General features: G+C 46.7%; 1 protein-coding gene across 1 annotated transcript in view; it reads left to right on the top strand.

The window, feature by feature from the left end:
* Positions 1 to 14964, top strand: part of Bcl9 (BCL9 transcription coactivator) — a 65394-nt gene that overhangs the window by 41825 nt on the left and 8605 nt on the right. The window contains exons 2-6 of the mRNA XM_042685627.1: positions 4545 to 4675; positions 7437 to 7518; positions 9912 to 10223; positions 11606 to 11922; positions 13990 to 14176. Of these exons, the coding sequence (XP_042541561.1) occupies positions 10171 to 10223; positions 11606 to 11922; positions 13990 to 14176 (557 nt within the window). The 5' untranslated portion in view covers positions 4545 to 4675; positions 7437 to 7518; positions 9912 to 10170. The remainder of the gene's footprint in view (positions 1 to 4544; positions 4676 to 7436; positions 7519 to 9911; positions 10224 to 11605; positions 11923 to 13989; positions 14177 to 14964) is intronic.

Genomic DNA, 14964 nt, shown 5'->3' with positions numbered 1-14964 from the left:
CCGCGTGCTGAGAGCTGCGGGGGGGCGGGAGGGGGGAGGCTGGGGCCGCCGCCACCGGGAGCTGGGGGCGGGCAGGAGGAGGGGGGAGTTGGGTCTGGGGAGCTCTGGGGAGGCGGGGTGCCTTTCAAGCCGGGCATCTCTCGAGGGTGTTGGAGATGGTGTCCTAAGCGGGGTTTCCGAGAGGGTCACCTCCGGGGTCGAGGGATAAAGGGGGGCGCCGGAGCAGCGAGATCGCGAGCTGAACGAGAATGGAGGTTTGAGTTTGTGGGGGTCGGCAGGCTCCCCGCACCCCGGCCGCGGAGATGATGGAGGTGGAGGAGACTTTGCAGGCCGGTGACTTGTTGAAGGGTGGAGGAACGCGGGGGGTCGGGGGTCGGGGGGGGGCCTCCCACAGGTGAGCGGCGGCGCTCGGGGTCCCTGAACCATCGTAGGGATCAGGGAGCGGAGCCCTCGTCCGTAGCCCCCCGAAAGTTGCGGGGACTCCCGATGTCACGGGTGGGTGTTGGGCGAGCCGGGTGAGTGGGATGGAGATAACCCGGGGGAGGGGGGTGGAAGCCGCGGCCGGGCTGCTGGGGGAGGTCCGGGGCCTGCGGTGGCGTTGCCGGGGCCCTGTGTGTCGGGTACCGAGTACAGAGGAGGTCCCGGGGTCTGCCCTGCAGAGGGCAAGAAAGAGTGGCGGGGAGTGTTGGGGGAACGCGTTGAAAGCTCACCTGGAAGCCAGTTGGGGTAACTTAGTAAAGTTGTGAGACCAGGTGGAGACATGGACAGAAACTTCCTCTTGGTGAAGATGGTCTTCACGGTGGAGAAGAACTGACACAAAGTTAAGATCCTGGTGACCTCAGGGGAAGGTGACTGCGTGGCCCCCATGGAAAGTTACACGTTGGAGCCACTCACACCCGTAATCCTTGCTGCTCTGGAGGCTGAGAGCTTAGGATCACCTTTGGAAGCCAGCTCAAGCAGAAAAGTCCATGAAACTCTTATCTCTAATTCACCAGCAAAAAAAAAAAAAAAAATCTGCTGGAAGTGGAGCTGTGGCTCAAGGAATAGAACACCAGCTTTGAGTGAAAAAAAAAAAATCGAGATTAGGCCTTAGCTTAAGCCAAATACACTCACAACAAGAAATTTCCGTGGATCAATTAGTATTCCATACATTGAGGAATTAAATGCTTATATTGGAGGGCGGAAAGTTGGGCCCTTGTATTCAAAGTCCAAGTGAAGAATTGAGATTAGCAAATTGTAAGAATAAGAAAGTAGAAAGCCAGACACTGGTGGGCTCATGCCTGTAATCATCGCTACTCAGGAGGCTGAGATCTGAGGATCATCCTTTGAAGCCAGCCCCAGCAGAAAGTCCCTGTGAGACTCTTACCTCCAATTAATCACTCAAAAACAGGAAGTGGAGCTGTGGCTCGAAGTGGTAGAATGTTAGCCTTGAAGAAACTAGCTGAGGGACAGCGCCCAGGCTCTGAGTTCAACCCCCAGAACTGACCAAAAAAGAAAAGAAAATAGAGCCTGGTGCTGGTGGTCTGTAATCCTATCTACTTAGGAAACTGAAATCTGAGATCAAAGTTCAAAGCCAGCGTGGGCAGAAAACTCGGAGACTTGTCTTAAGCAGATTTACTCCTCCTCCAAAAAAAAAGTTTGTTTTCCAATTTCATGATTTACACTCATGTGGCTTTAAACAAATCTCTCCTATTTATCTCTAGTCCTCCCATATATGAAGTGCTGATGATGTTACCTGCTCTAATGACCCATAACTCAATTCAGCATAGCAAGTTAATGCCTGTCTGCAGATACTTTGGACACCTCTGAGAAAGACAGATTATGGAGCCCAATTTTTTTTTCCACTTGTCTCACTAACAGACCAACTTCATCGTTTATAACAACTATAGCAACATAGTTGTTTTTTTGAAAAAGTAATTTATAAATCATTCTTGTTCTTTGGAATTGACTTTTGGTTTTACATATTGTTAAATTAATTTATGTGTGTGTGTGCTGGTTCTGGGACTTGAGCTCAAGGGTGTCTTGTGCACTGCCTTAGCTTTCTTGCCCAAGGCTGGTTACCATGAGCCACAGCTCCAAATCTTCATTTTTGCTGGATCATTGGAGATCAGTCTCACAGACTTTCCTTCCCAGGCTAGCTTTGAATCATGATCCTCAGATCTCAGCCTCCTGAGTAGCTAGGAGTATAGATGTGAACTGCTAGTGTCTGGCTTAATTCGGAAAGATAATACCTTTTCCCAGTAGTGGTGGGTTTCCATTTAGTGGTGGGACATTAGTTGGCAGTTGTGCAGATGTAAATGGAGGTCAAGGTAGAAGAGTAGGAAGACCGCTAGCCGATGCTGTGTGTCTGTGGCTTGGCTTCCTGGCAGCTTGATCTTCCATTGTGAAATCATGGATAGAATGACTTACTCTTCTAGCTGTCTCAGTGAATATGGTGGTAGGTTCTATAGAACCTTTATTTGCTTTAGACCAGAACTTCTCAATCCACCCCCCTTCCCCTTTTTTTTTTTGTGCTGATTCTGAGGCTTGAACTCAGGGCCAGGGTACTTAACCTTTTTTTCTCAAGGCTGGTGCTCTTCTGCTTGAGCCACAGTTCCACTTTCAGCTGTGTGGTGATGAATTGAGGCACAGGCTTTCTAATCCAGCCTGGCTTTGAACCTTTATGCTTAGATCTCAGCCTCAGCCTGAGGAGCTAGGATTACTGGTGTGTGCCACTAGAACCTGGCTAAGTTCTTAACCCATTCATGGCCCTTATTCTCCTTTAGTGATGTAGACAAGTATTAACTACAGTAAGTTCCATATGAAATAGAAACAGTTTTCAAAATGTTAGTTGTGTGCTTTTTTATGACACTGAATGATAAAATGTAGTTGCAGGTGAATTGATAATTTTGTTTTTATTTTATTTTTTGTCAGTCGTGGGGCTTGAACTTTGGGCGTGGGCGCTGTCCCTGAGCTCTTCAGCTCAAGGCAAGTGCTCTACCACTTGAGACACACAGTACCACTTCCAGTTTTCTAGTGGTTTATTGGAGATAAGAGACTCACAGTTTCCTGCCTGGGCTGGCTTTGAACCATGATCCTTAGATCTCAGCCTCCTGAGTAGCTAGGATGACAGGCGTGAGCCACTGGCGCCCGGCTCTGTAATATTTTTTTTTTCTTTTTAAATTTGTGCCAGTATTCTCAAACTCAAGGTCAGAGTGTTCTCCATTTGTTCACTCAGGACTGGTGCTGTACCACTTGAGCCACATGTCTACTTCAGGCCTTTTTTTAAGCTGGTTAAGTGGAGAGAAGTGTCTTATGGGCTTTTCTGCATGGGCTGGCTTAGAACTGTGATCCTCAGATCTCGGCTTCCTGTGTAGCTAGGTTTACAGGTATGAGCACAGGCACCAGGGAGTACTATAGTTTGCAACAAGCAGTGAATGTACATATTGTATTGGGTGTCTTCAACAACTAGTGTGGCCTGAACATGTATTGTGGTTCTGTTGGATAGGATTGATAATATTGTTATGAGTAGTTGAAACTAAATCCACAATTGAAGGCTAATAATTTTTACCTCGAGATAATCAGATCCGTGTGTGTGTGTGTGTGTGTGTGTGTGTGTGTGTGTGTGTGTGTGTGTGTGTGTGTGTTTTCCCTAGCAAGGTCACCATCACCCATCTATGTAGAGTCTGTATACAGACTCTTTGGAGCCACCAATCCCAGGTTAACTACTCTAAACTAATATATTCCCCCATACCATCTGAATTTTGTTTTGTTTTTGTGCAAGTATCGGGACTTGAACTTAGGACATCACATTCTTTCTTAGCTTGTTTTACTCAAAGCTGGTACTCTACCACTTAAGCCACACCTCCACTTCCAGCTTTTTGCTGGTTAATGGTTAATGGAGATAAGAGTCCCAGGAACTTTTCTTCCTGGGCTGGCTTCAAACCGTGATCCTCCTACTCAGCCTCTTGAGTAGCAAAGATTACAAGTGTGAGCTAACGCCTGGCCTAACTACTTTTTAAAATTAAATTATTTTATGGACACTTGCCTTTTAGATTGTGATGTTTTTCAGCATTTTCTCTGCTAAGGACAGAAGCATAGAAAAGACTTGGAACAAAACCTGTGGTGGCCATTCTTGGTTATAGAAAAAGTTAAATGATTAAAGTCAGACTTTCATTTTGGCTAGGTGATACATGCTTGCAATCCCAGAACTCAGGAAACTGAGGAGGGTGAAAGTCTAAGGCCAATCTGGGATTTGTAGCGATACTCTGTTTCTTAAAAGAATCAAAAAATTCAAATGCGATTGTTGTGTCTGGTAGGTTTTGCCCTCCAGGCTCCCAGTTGCTCGAGCAGTCTGCAGTTGGGTAGATTTGGGCTAAGATGTCCCTCTCTTTCAGCTGTGTTTTGAGTTTTAGCAGTTTTGCCTTCCTTATTTTTGACCTAATTGGTTTCTTACTGTTTCTTCTTCCAAATATTGCTCTGGCTGCAGAGTGTGGAGGATGGGTAGTTTCTTTCAGAGTCAGTGTAAACTGAGGTATAAACTTTCCCACTTTTTGTCCTTCTAGGCCTGAATGTGAAACTAGCTGGTGTCTCGCCACTTTGACCTAAATATTCCCCTCTGTGTGGCTGGGATCGTTCTTAGAAAGCTTTTCTGTATCCTCATGTAGAAGACAGACCAAATTGGACATCTTGAAAGGTAAAGGACTCGATGATAAGCCCATAATTTCTGTGATTCAGTCGGAATAGGTTGGGATTTGTTTCTATATCTAAAGAGCTTTCTGTAAGTTAAAACTAGGTGTGGCTTTCTGTATTCCAAGCTACCCAGGAGGCTGAGGTCTGAGGATTGAGGTTTGAGGCTAACCCCAAGAGATCCTTTTTTTTTTTTGGGGGGGGGGGGGGGTCTGGTTGTGGGGCCTGAACTCTGAGCCTGGGTGCTGTCCCTCAGCTGTTCAGCTCTTCAGCTCAAGGCTAATGCTCTACCAATTGAGCCACAGCGCCACTTCCGGCTTTTTTTTTTCTGCTTATGTGGTGCTGAGGAATCGAACCCAAGGCCTCATGCATGCAAGGCAAGCGCTCTACCACAGAGCCACCTTCCCAGCCCCCTCCCCCCAGAGATTCTTATCTCCAATTAACCACCCCCAACCCAGAGGTCAAGGTGTGGCTCAAGTGGTAGAGTGCCAGCCTGGAGAGAAAAAAGCTAAGCAAGAATGTAAGCTCCAGAGTCTAAGCCCCAGTACTGGTGCACAAAAACAAAACAAGTCTATGAGTGCAATTCTCTTGCTTTTCCATGTGTGGGACTTGTCCATCACTTCCTCAGAAGGCTGGAGAGGAGGGAAGGAGGTGAGAAGTAAACTTGTGGGTATCATGTCACTTTTCACTGGTGTGCATGCAAGGTAAGGACAGCAGAACACAAGTGCCAAGGCTCCACCAGCACTTAGTGAGTTTCAGGTACTGAGAAGATGAATGATTATCCTCAGGGAGCACTGTACACGCAACAGCCCACAGCTTCACATTATCTTTAGTAGTGCTATGAATAGTAGTGTTAGTGGCTGAGGAGGACATAGAAGGGAGAATTGGCAATCAAGGAGGATTTCACAGAGAACAGACACCTATGCTGCTGAAATAATGGCTTGAGTAGCCCTATTTTTTCTCTGTGAATTTTGTTTTGTGTTTGTGCCTGTACTGGGTCTTGAACTCAGGACCCCTGTGCTCCTGCATGGCTTTTTCACTCACGTCTGGCACTCTACCACTTGAGCTATACCTCCACTTCTAGCTTTTTTTTACTGGTTGGTTGGAGTTAGGAGTCTCTCAGATTAGTTTGCCCAGGCTGGTTTTGAACTTCGATCCTCAGAGCTCAGCCTCCTGAGTAGTTAGGATTCAAGGTGTGAGCCACCAGCACTCAGCTTTGAAATTTGTTTTTTGAATGCCAGAACAGTGGTCAGAATTCTTTTGCTTGATACAAATTTGTGTTTGCTTCCTGAGTGATTGTTAGTAGGTGTATTTTTGCCTATAGAAAAAAAATACACATGAGTATTTCGGGGTGATCCAGGTTTTCTATACATGCCCATTGTGGTTTTTGGTTTTTTTCCCCCACATGTTGGGGAAAGATGGGCTATCTGTGTTGTGATCTCGGAGAACAAGCTTTTAAGCAATTGGCATGCTAGAAGTTAAGAAACAGTTAGGAATGGAATCCGGAGGCTAAACTGTTAGTTCCACATTCTAAGTCTGATACTATGCCTTTTAAGGAGTAGTGGTCATAGCATAAAAGTGAAATTTGTTAAACATGACATAGTTGTAATAAACTTAACTTCATAGAGCAAGGAGGTGGGAAAACATCCTTGGAATATCCATGACTGGAATTTTAGAGGTGATTCTGAGTTTGGCCAGATAAATGTCTGAATTTACTTAAAACATTATGCCAACTTTATAGAGTCTCTGTTAAGAGATTTCCTAAATATCTGGCCCTAAGACAAACTAGAACTTGGTTCTTTCTTGAAATTGCAAAACTATAAATCCTGGCAAAGAAGGCACCTCCGTATCATATGTTGAAAATAATTCTGCTTGACCAGTAACTGATTTCTTTTTCTTTCCTCTTTTCTTTTCTTTTATTAATGCTGGTAACTGGGGCTTTTTTTTTTTTTTTCCTCAAGGCCGGTGTTCTGCTACTTGAGCCATACCTCTGCTTCTGTCTTTTTGCTAGTTAGAAATGAGTCTCTCAGATTGATCTGCTCAAGCTGGTTTCAAACCTGGATCTCCAGATCTCAACCTCCTGAGTATCTAGGATTATAGGCTTGAGCCACCAGCACCTAGTCAATAACTGATTTTTTTTTTTTTACTTAATCTCATTCAGTTGAACACAGCACTCCACATACAGTAGGCACTAAATAAGAGGAAATCACCTGGTTAGGACAAGAGTTGTGCAGCCCTCAGTTTCCTGTGAAGCTTCTGGCTGAGGGCTGGCTGGTGAGTTGAGGTTACAGAGAGGAGAAACCAAGTGGGAAAGTCATTTGGTAAATTCCAAAGCAGATGTGAAGTTTGTCTCCTAAGCTCTGCTCTGCTGTGCTGTGCCCTTCTCTACATGAATAAGAAGTGCACAGACACAAAAATGGAAGGTGTTTCGTTTCCCCTTTCTAAATGCCCAGAAACTTCAAAAGGAGGAAAATTGATTTTATTTGCACTTAATATTTCTTTAGCCTCTGAAAATAAAATGTGCAATTAGGAAGGAGAGGAAGGAAGCCACAGGGACCTCACAATCTCTACCCATCTCATATGTTCCCTTTTGTAACCCAGAATTGGTTCCGTTTCCATGGCAAATAACAACTTCCTCTGAAACTCATATTATAGAATGCATAGGAACTCTGCATTGCTAAGATATTCAGTGGCAAATGGATACTGGTGGAGTTTGCTTTTGAAATCCACTGGGGACTTGGCTCCCACCCTTCTTTGTCCACTTCCAGTGACGGTCACCTTTGGGCAGAGGGCTCCTGGATGCCTCTCCTCTAGGATGAACACCGCAGTGTCGTGACCCTTGGGGTTTGGGTGAGTACACTTGACACCTGATGCTTGGCTTTGAACCCTGATCTTAGACTATACTGGCACAAATGAACAACTGGTACTGGCACAAACTAATTTTGAGGAACAGCTTCATTGTGTAGTCAACAGATTTTGTTTCTTCCTTTTCTTTATATCTTCCACATTTCCTCCCCATGTCCTAGCCTCTGACAACCACCATTCTCCATTTGTTTCTCTGAGTTGAGTGTTCAGTTCTCCTCTTGCCTGGGATCGGATTCAATTGTATCATAACTGCTAGGGTACTAGTGATTCCTAAAGTTCAAAGTTACAAAATGACTTATGAGCCAGGTGCCAGTGCCTCATGCTACTCAGGAGGCTGAGATCTGAAGATCTCAAGATTCGAAGCCAGCCTGAGCAGGAAAGTCTATGAGACTCTTATCTCCATTTAACCAGCAAAAAGCTGAAGGTAGAGCTGTGGCTCAAGTGGTAGAGCACCAGCCTTGAGCAGAAAAGCTAAGCAAGAGCTGGAGGCCCGGAGTACAAGCCCCAATACTAAAATGTTTATGATCTTACAGATCATCTGATAACCACAGTCCACAGTATCATCTAAACCATTAAAAAAATTAACAAAAAAAGGTAAAGGTATTAGAAAGTAAAAAATTAAAAAATATAGTTAAGATAAAAATGGTTTTGTGACTGTTATCCCTTGAGATTTGCACAGAAATATTTCATAGTATTTTATTCTAGGGTAGTTTGGTTGTTTTTTTTTTTTTTTTGCCTGTATTTAAAAAAGAAAAAATCATGTGTACTTAGAACATTCATAACTTCCTCTCAGTGACCAGGTAAAACAGGTAGTCTTTTAAATAAAGAAATAGATGTTTAACACTAGATCACTAGATAGTGATTGTTCTTCCCAAACCTAGAATATAATTAACTGTTTCTCCCAATTGTAGTCCAGTTCTTGAGGCTCTTAAAATACATGTCAGCTGGAACCCTTGAGCTATTAATCTCGTTTTGATTTTTAGTTTGTTTGTATGTGTACTGGTACTGAGACTTGAACTCGGCTTGGTCATTGAAGGCTGGCATTCTACCACGAGTCACATTTCCATTTCTGGCTTTTGCTGAAGATCAGAGTGTTAGGGATTTATTTGTCCACCTGGGCTGACTTTAAACCGTGATCCTCCGATCTCAGTCTCCTGCGTAACTAGAATGACAGGCATGAGCCTCTAATGCCCGACTCTTTCTGAGTCTTTCTCTAGCAGTCCTGTACTCAATATCTTGCATCTTGTACTCTGTCTTTTTAAGATGTGGGGCGGGAGGGGCACAGGATGATGGGTTCAAGAAACCCACATCACCACTTGAGGCTTAAGTAAAACCTTCCCTAAACAAAGGAATTTCACATTTGTTCTCTAGCTGGGTTCGGGAATACTTTCTTGACCTTTATGCTTCAAATTAGCCTTGCAAATTGGCTCAGAAAATATCTTCGCCTTCAAAGATGGTCTTTAATCTTCATAATTCTTGGTCCCTCCCACTCTGACCATGCCTGTGATCGCTGTGTCTAGCAGTGAGGACACCAATGCTAACTAAATGTCATTTAATAGTGGGTCTGGGGAAGTCAAGGTATTGGCTCCAGAAGTACGTGGTACTTCCATGCCCTCTTCCCCGCTGAAAGCAGAAGCATGGATCCACTCGGTCTGGCTGGAGCCTGGGATGGGTCTGCTGGGTCTTGGTGCCGTTGTGATGAGCTGGGTCACTGTGACTTTGCAGTTCCCCGGGGTTCAACGCATTGTTTTGCTGGATGCTCATGCTCATGGTTCACACCTGTAATCCCAGTTGCTCAGCAGGTGGAGATCTGACTCTTATAGTTCAAAGTCAGCCAGGGCAGACAAATCTGTTAATCTTATCTCTAATCAACCACCAAAAAGCTGGAAATGGAGCTATGGCTCAAGTGGTAGAACACCAGACTTGAGTGGAAAAGCTAAGGGACAGTGCCCAGGCCTCTAGGTTCAAGCTCTAGGACTGGCACAACACAGCAAGAAACAAACCAAACTCACATTGCTATGAAAACAGGAATACATGAGTTTTATGTCCAGAGGCACAGAAATATAGAGGAGAATATATAATCAAAGACTGAGTGGCTTTTCTCCTTTGCTTCCAAGGCCTGGTCTGCACTGCTTGGTTGGAGGCTCAGGTGTTGGTTGAGTCCTGGTCAGGCTTGATCTGCCTTAGCTGGGCAGCCGGCAGCCAGAACAGGAGCCTCAACCTTCCAGCCCCGATGGGAGGGAGCAGTGATGTGGCACTGCCTCATTGGCTAGCGCTCTCACCTGCATCTCGAACCTGTTGTAGCATGTTTGATGTCCTGGTCTTGGACATCAAACATGTCAGCTTTCTTTTTTATTTTATTTTTTCCTTTCCCACAGCGTGTCCTGGAGATGCGAGATTTTCCTTGTGCAGTCGGAGGCACACCCCCAGAGAATGCGGGAGCTGCGAGAGGAAAGGACCCACTTCCACAGCGGAGAAAAACAAAGAGGAAAAAGGCACTCGGGTGGCCAGCGCTAAGGGACGCACCCAGGAGACAGTGGGCCCCCGCCCCCGCCCCCAGCAGCTTCTTTGGCTGCAGCCCGAGAGGAACTCGGGGAGCCGTCCCTGTGTGTGAGTGCAAGCTCAGGATTTCAATCAATGCATTCCAGTAACCCTAAAGTGAGGAACTCTCCATCGGGAAACACACAGAGGTAAGGACCAGGGCCTCTGCTGCTGCCCCTTGAGGCGGGGCAGGAGGGGGGTGGTGGGGGGGGGCACCATGGCACAAACCCTCACTCGTGGAACATGAGACCCACGTGGGAAAGGAGGAGAAGATAGGAAGTCGTAATGGAATAGTAAACTGGTAAGCTTACATTGCAGTTTTCCTGGGTGATTCTATTTTGGGGGGCCAGTACTGGGGTTTGAACTTGGAACTTGAATGCTGTCCCTGAGCCTCTTTTGCTCAAGGCTAGTGCTCTACCACTTGATGTTTAATTGCAGACAAGTCTTGGATTTTTCTTGCCTGGGCTGGTTTTGAACTACAATCCTGAGATCTCAGCCTCCCAAGTAGTTAGGATTACAGGTGTGAGCTACAGGTGCAGGCTGGGTAGTTGTTTTATTCACTACTCTTTGGCCTCATCTCTTTACCACCTGTCCTAACCCACACAAAATGACCTTAAAGACCAACCTGTATGATCCTCGAAGCTGACAGTAAGGAAACTGAGGCCTGGGATGATGAAGAGGCCAAAGGTCTGACAACTAATCTGCAGCCCTGACATGCACAATGAGGCTTTTCCTCTGTTCCACCAAATTCACACTGTTAGGGTTTTTTTGTTTGTTTGTTTGTTTGTTTTTGTCTGGTACTGGTGGCTCATGCTAGGAAGCTGAGATCTGAGGAGCACATTTCCAAGCCCACCCAGGCAGGAGAGTCTGCAAGACTCCTATCTCCAGTTGACCAGCAAAAAGCCAGAGTGGAGGTATGACTCAAGTGGCATAGCTCCAGCCTTGAACAAAAACAAGTTCAAGGACAGCACCTAGTCCCTGAGCATCCAGTACCAGCACTAACCGCTCTCCTTGCCCCTGGGCAAGGTTGGTATGTCCTGTTTGGGGAGTGGGCTGGGTTGGAGGGCGTTGCCAGAGGGTTCCAGAGGGTTTCCCTAATCAGCGCATATGGGCAGGCCCTTACCTTTTGCTTCAGGGAAGCTGGGCTCCCCTATACCTCGGCTCCTTGTCATCCACCTGGGGGCGGGTAGTATTTTGATCTTAACGATGCCTGTTTGTTTACTCTGAGCTAGTCTTCGTGTGAGAGTCTCTTCCCTATGTACATAGAAACCGTTGTCTTTTATTGACAGAAGCCCTAGAGATGGGTCCCCATGTGACTCTAGGCTTCCAAGGCCTGGCAGGCTTGATCTTTCCTTCTCTCTGTTAACTGAGATGGGAGCTGGGTAGAAGGGAAAAACAGGTGGCAGAGGTGAAATATGACGGGGGGGGGGGGGGGGGGTGTTTAGTCCTTAGCAGCCCCTTGACCAAATCTCTGGACTGTGCGCTGACAGCTGAGTGTGGTCTCTGACCTCCTTGTCATTGTTTCTTTCAGTAGCCCCAAGTCAAAGCAGGAGGTGATGGTTCGTCCCCCTACAGTGATGTCCCCATCTGGAAACCCCCAGCTGGACTCCAAATTCTCCAATCAGGGTAAACAGGGGGGCTCCACCAGCCAATCCCAGCCATCCCCCTGTGACTCCAAGAGTGGGGGCCACACCCCTAAAGCACTTCCTGGCCCAGGTGGGAGCATGGGGCTGAAGAACGGGGCTGGAAACGGTGCCAAGGGCAAGGGGAAAAGGGAGCGAAGCATTTCCGCCGACTCCTTTGATCAGAGAGATCCCGGGACTCCAAACGATGACTCTGACATAAAAGGTATGTCTATAAGGGATCCCCGTGGGCTAGCCTGTGCCATCCAGAGGGGCTGCTGGCAGCCACGTGGGGGGAGCAGGCGGCCGATTGCTGAGTTCTCACGGCTCTTGATGAAAGCGTTTTGTCCCCTTCTTCCACTCAGTGTAGACCCTTTCCCTTGAGGAGTTCCCACTCTTGACGGTGGCTTGGTGGGCTGGCTGGCACACCTGTGTTCTTATGCGTGTTCCTGGCCTCTCGCTACACTGGAACCTCAAGATTCAAGCCAGTAGCTCCTGCTGGCCTGTGCCAGTGGCCCACACTGGAGTTCTTTTTTTTTTTTTTTTTTTCCTGGCATTCATTCCTCTTCTCCATCAAGAGAAATCCTCCAAGGGTTGGGTTCTGTACTCTCGGTTGACATTTTGCCAGACTTGTGGACACAAGAGAAAGCCTTAATGACCCCGGCACCAGTCCAGATTTGTCACAGCTGATTTCAGTGTGGCAGAAACAAGTGGCTACCAGATGTGGTAGAGATTTGGCAGGCACCAAAATGGAGTTAGCCAGGAAGGAGTCTGCTGTGTGGTTTTAAGGTTTACTTCCTAGTGTCAGAACAGAAATCCTAAGTGTGGGCCTAAACATGAAGTTAATCCCAAAGGAATGAACGTGTGATTTCCTAACCCAAATTAAAGATGAAAGCCTGGGTGATTGTTTCTCCCTCTTTCCTTCTTTTCTCCCTCCTCTCTTCTTCCCTTGCTTCCTTTCTCCCCCAGGTGATTTTGAGAAGTCTGTTCTGAGTGCTGGGTGCTGGACTCCATGGTTGTCATCCTTAAAGATCTAAGTGTCAGCTAGCCACTAAGAGGCTGAGATCAGGGCTGGGAAGGTAGCTTAATGGTAGAGTGCTTGCCTAGCATGTATGAAGCTCTGGGTTGGATTCCTCAGTGCCACATAAACAGAAAAAGCCAGAAACGGTGCTGTGGCTCAAATGGTAGAGTGCTAGCCTTGAGTAAAAGAAGCTTAGGAACAATGCTCAAGCCCTGAGATCAAGCCCCAGCACTGGCAAAAAAAAAAAAAGGGGGGGAGGGTGGGCTGAGACTGGAGGATCATGGATTTAAGTCAGCCCGGGCAGAAAAGTCTGAGACAGGCTTATCTCCAATGAGCTAAGAAAAAAATGGGAAGTGGCGCCATGGCTCAAGTGGTGGTAGAAGGCTAGCCTTGAGCAAAACAAGCTCAGGGACAGTGCCTAGGCCCCGAGTTCAAGCCCAGGACTGGCAAAAAAAAAAAAAGATTTTAGTGCCTCTAGAAAGCTGGCAATTAAAAAGTTATCCAGAGTAAAATTTAATAAATGCTGAAACAAGGGAGAAGCAGTGGGTTATGAGATCAGTTAGGTCCAATGAACCGAATCCATGAAATGGCCAGGATTGGATGTGGGGGTACACACCTATAACCTCATAATTTGGGGGGCTGAGGGGTGCACTTGCAGGTTCAGGACCAGCTTGTGCTATATGATGAGTCTCAGGCCAGCTGGGGCTGTAGACAATTGTAAGACCCTGCTGCAAAAAAAAAAAAAAAAAAGAAGAAGAAGAAGAAAAAGGAAAGGGAATCCAGGCACTGGTAGCTCACACCTGTAATCCTAACTACTCAGGAGGCTGAGACCTAAGGATCACAGGTCAAAGCCAGCCTAGGCAGGAAAGTCCATGAGACTCTTATCTCCAGTAAATCACCAGAAAACCGGAAGTGGTCCTGTGGCTCAAGTGGTAGAACATTTGCCTTGAGCTGAAGAGCTGAGGGACAGCGCCCAGGCCCAGAGTTCAAGTCCCACAACCAAAAAAAAAAAAAAAGGAAAGGGAGGGAAAGAAAGAAAAGGAAAGTATTCATGTCTGGTGGATGTATAATTGTTACAGGAGAAAGGAGAGGAGGTATGCTCTGTAGTGAGTCATTGGGGGAGAAAAGCATTTGACATTTTATGAGTAGAAGAGATGGTTTCTTGGTTCTTCCTTACTGAAGTTCTGAATGTGGGCTTGTGATGCTTTAAAAGCTAGTAAAAAGAAAAGGAAGTCGTGTTTGTGTGACAAGCGAGTTGTCTTATCCTCTTAGAATGTAATTCTACCGACCACATCAAGTCCCAGGATTCACATACACCACACTCGATGACCCCATCCACTGCGGTGGCCCCCAGGTCTTCCACCCCCTCTCACGGCCAGACTACTGCCCCCGAGCCCACGCCTGCGCAGAAGACTCCAGCCAAAGTGGTGTATGTGTTTTCTACTGAGATGGCCAATAAGTAAGTTAGTGTCTGTGTCTTACTGTTGAGTATGGCTTGTGTGTCCTGAGATCTAATTCCCATGGCAGAGAAATCCACCCCAACTCCATCCCCAGAGACAACCACTGAGGACTTGACCACTTGAGCCACAGCTCCACTTCTAGCTTTTTGCTGATTCATTGGAGATAAAGAGTCTCATGGACTTTATTGCCCGGGCAGACTTTGAACTGTGGTCCTCAGATCTCAGCCTCCTGAGTTGCAGCATTACAGGCTTGTTTTTAGCTTTCTTAAGGAATTTTTTGAGATGGCTTTTAAAAAATTTCAGACATCTGATGGTAAAGGATAAGCATCAATAAGAAACAAGCTTAGCTGGGCACCAGTGGCTCACTCCTGTCATTCTAGCTACTTGGGAAGCTGAGATCTGAGGATCCCAGTTCAAAGCCAGCGGGAGCAGGAAAGTCCATGAGACTCTTTTTTTTTGGGGGGGAGGGGTGTCCGGTCGTGGGGCCTGAACTCCAGGCCTGGGCACTGTCCCTCAGCTCTTCAGCTCAAGGCTAGCGCTCTACCACTTGAGCCACAGTGCCACTTCCGGCTTTTTTCTTTTTGCTTATGTGGTGCTGAGGAATCGAACCCAAGGCCTCAGACATGCAAGGCAAGCACTCTACCACTGAGCCAATTTCCCAGCCCCGAGACACTTATCTCTAGTAAACCACCAGAAACTTGGAAGCAGTGCTGTGGCTCAAGTGGTAAAGAGCTAGCCTTGAGCTGAAGAGCTCAGACAGCGCTCAGGCCCAGAGTTCAAGCTCCAT

This window comes from Dipodomys spectabilis, unplaced genomic scaffold (assembly GCF_019054845.1).
Source record: "Dipodomys spectabilis isolate Male_0828 unplaced genomic scaffold, ASM1905484v1 ptg000002l, whole genome shotgun sequence".
NCBI lineage: Eukaryota > Metazoa > Chordata > Mammalia > Rodentia > Heteromyidae > Dipodomys > Dipodomys spectabilis.
The sequence above is the reverse complement of the archived record's forward strand: the minus strand, read 5'-3'. Positions and strand labels throughout refer to the sequence as shown.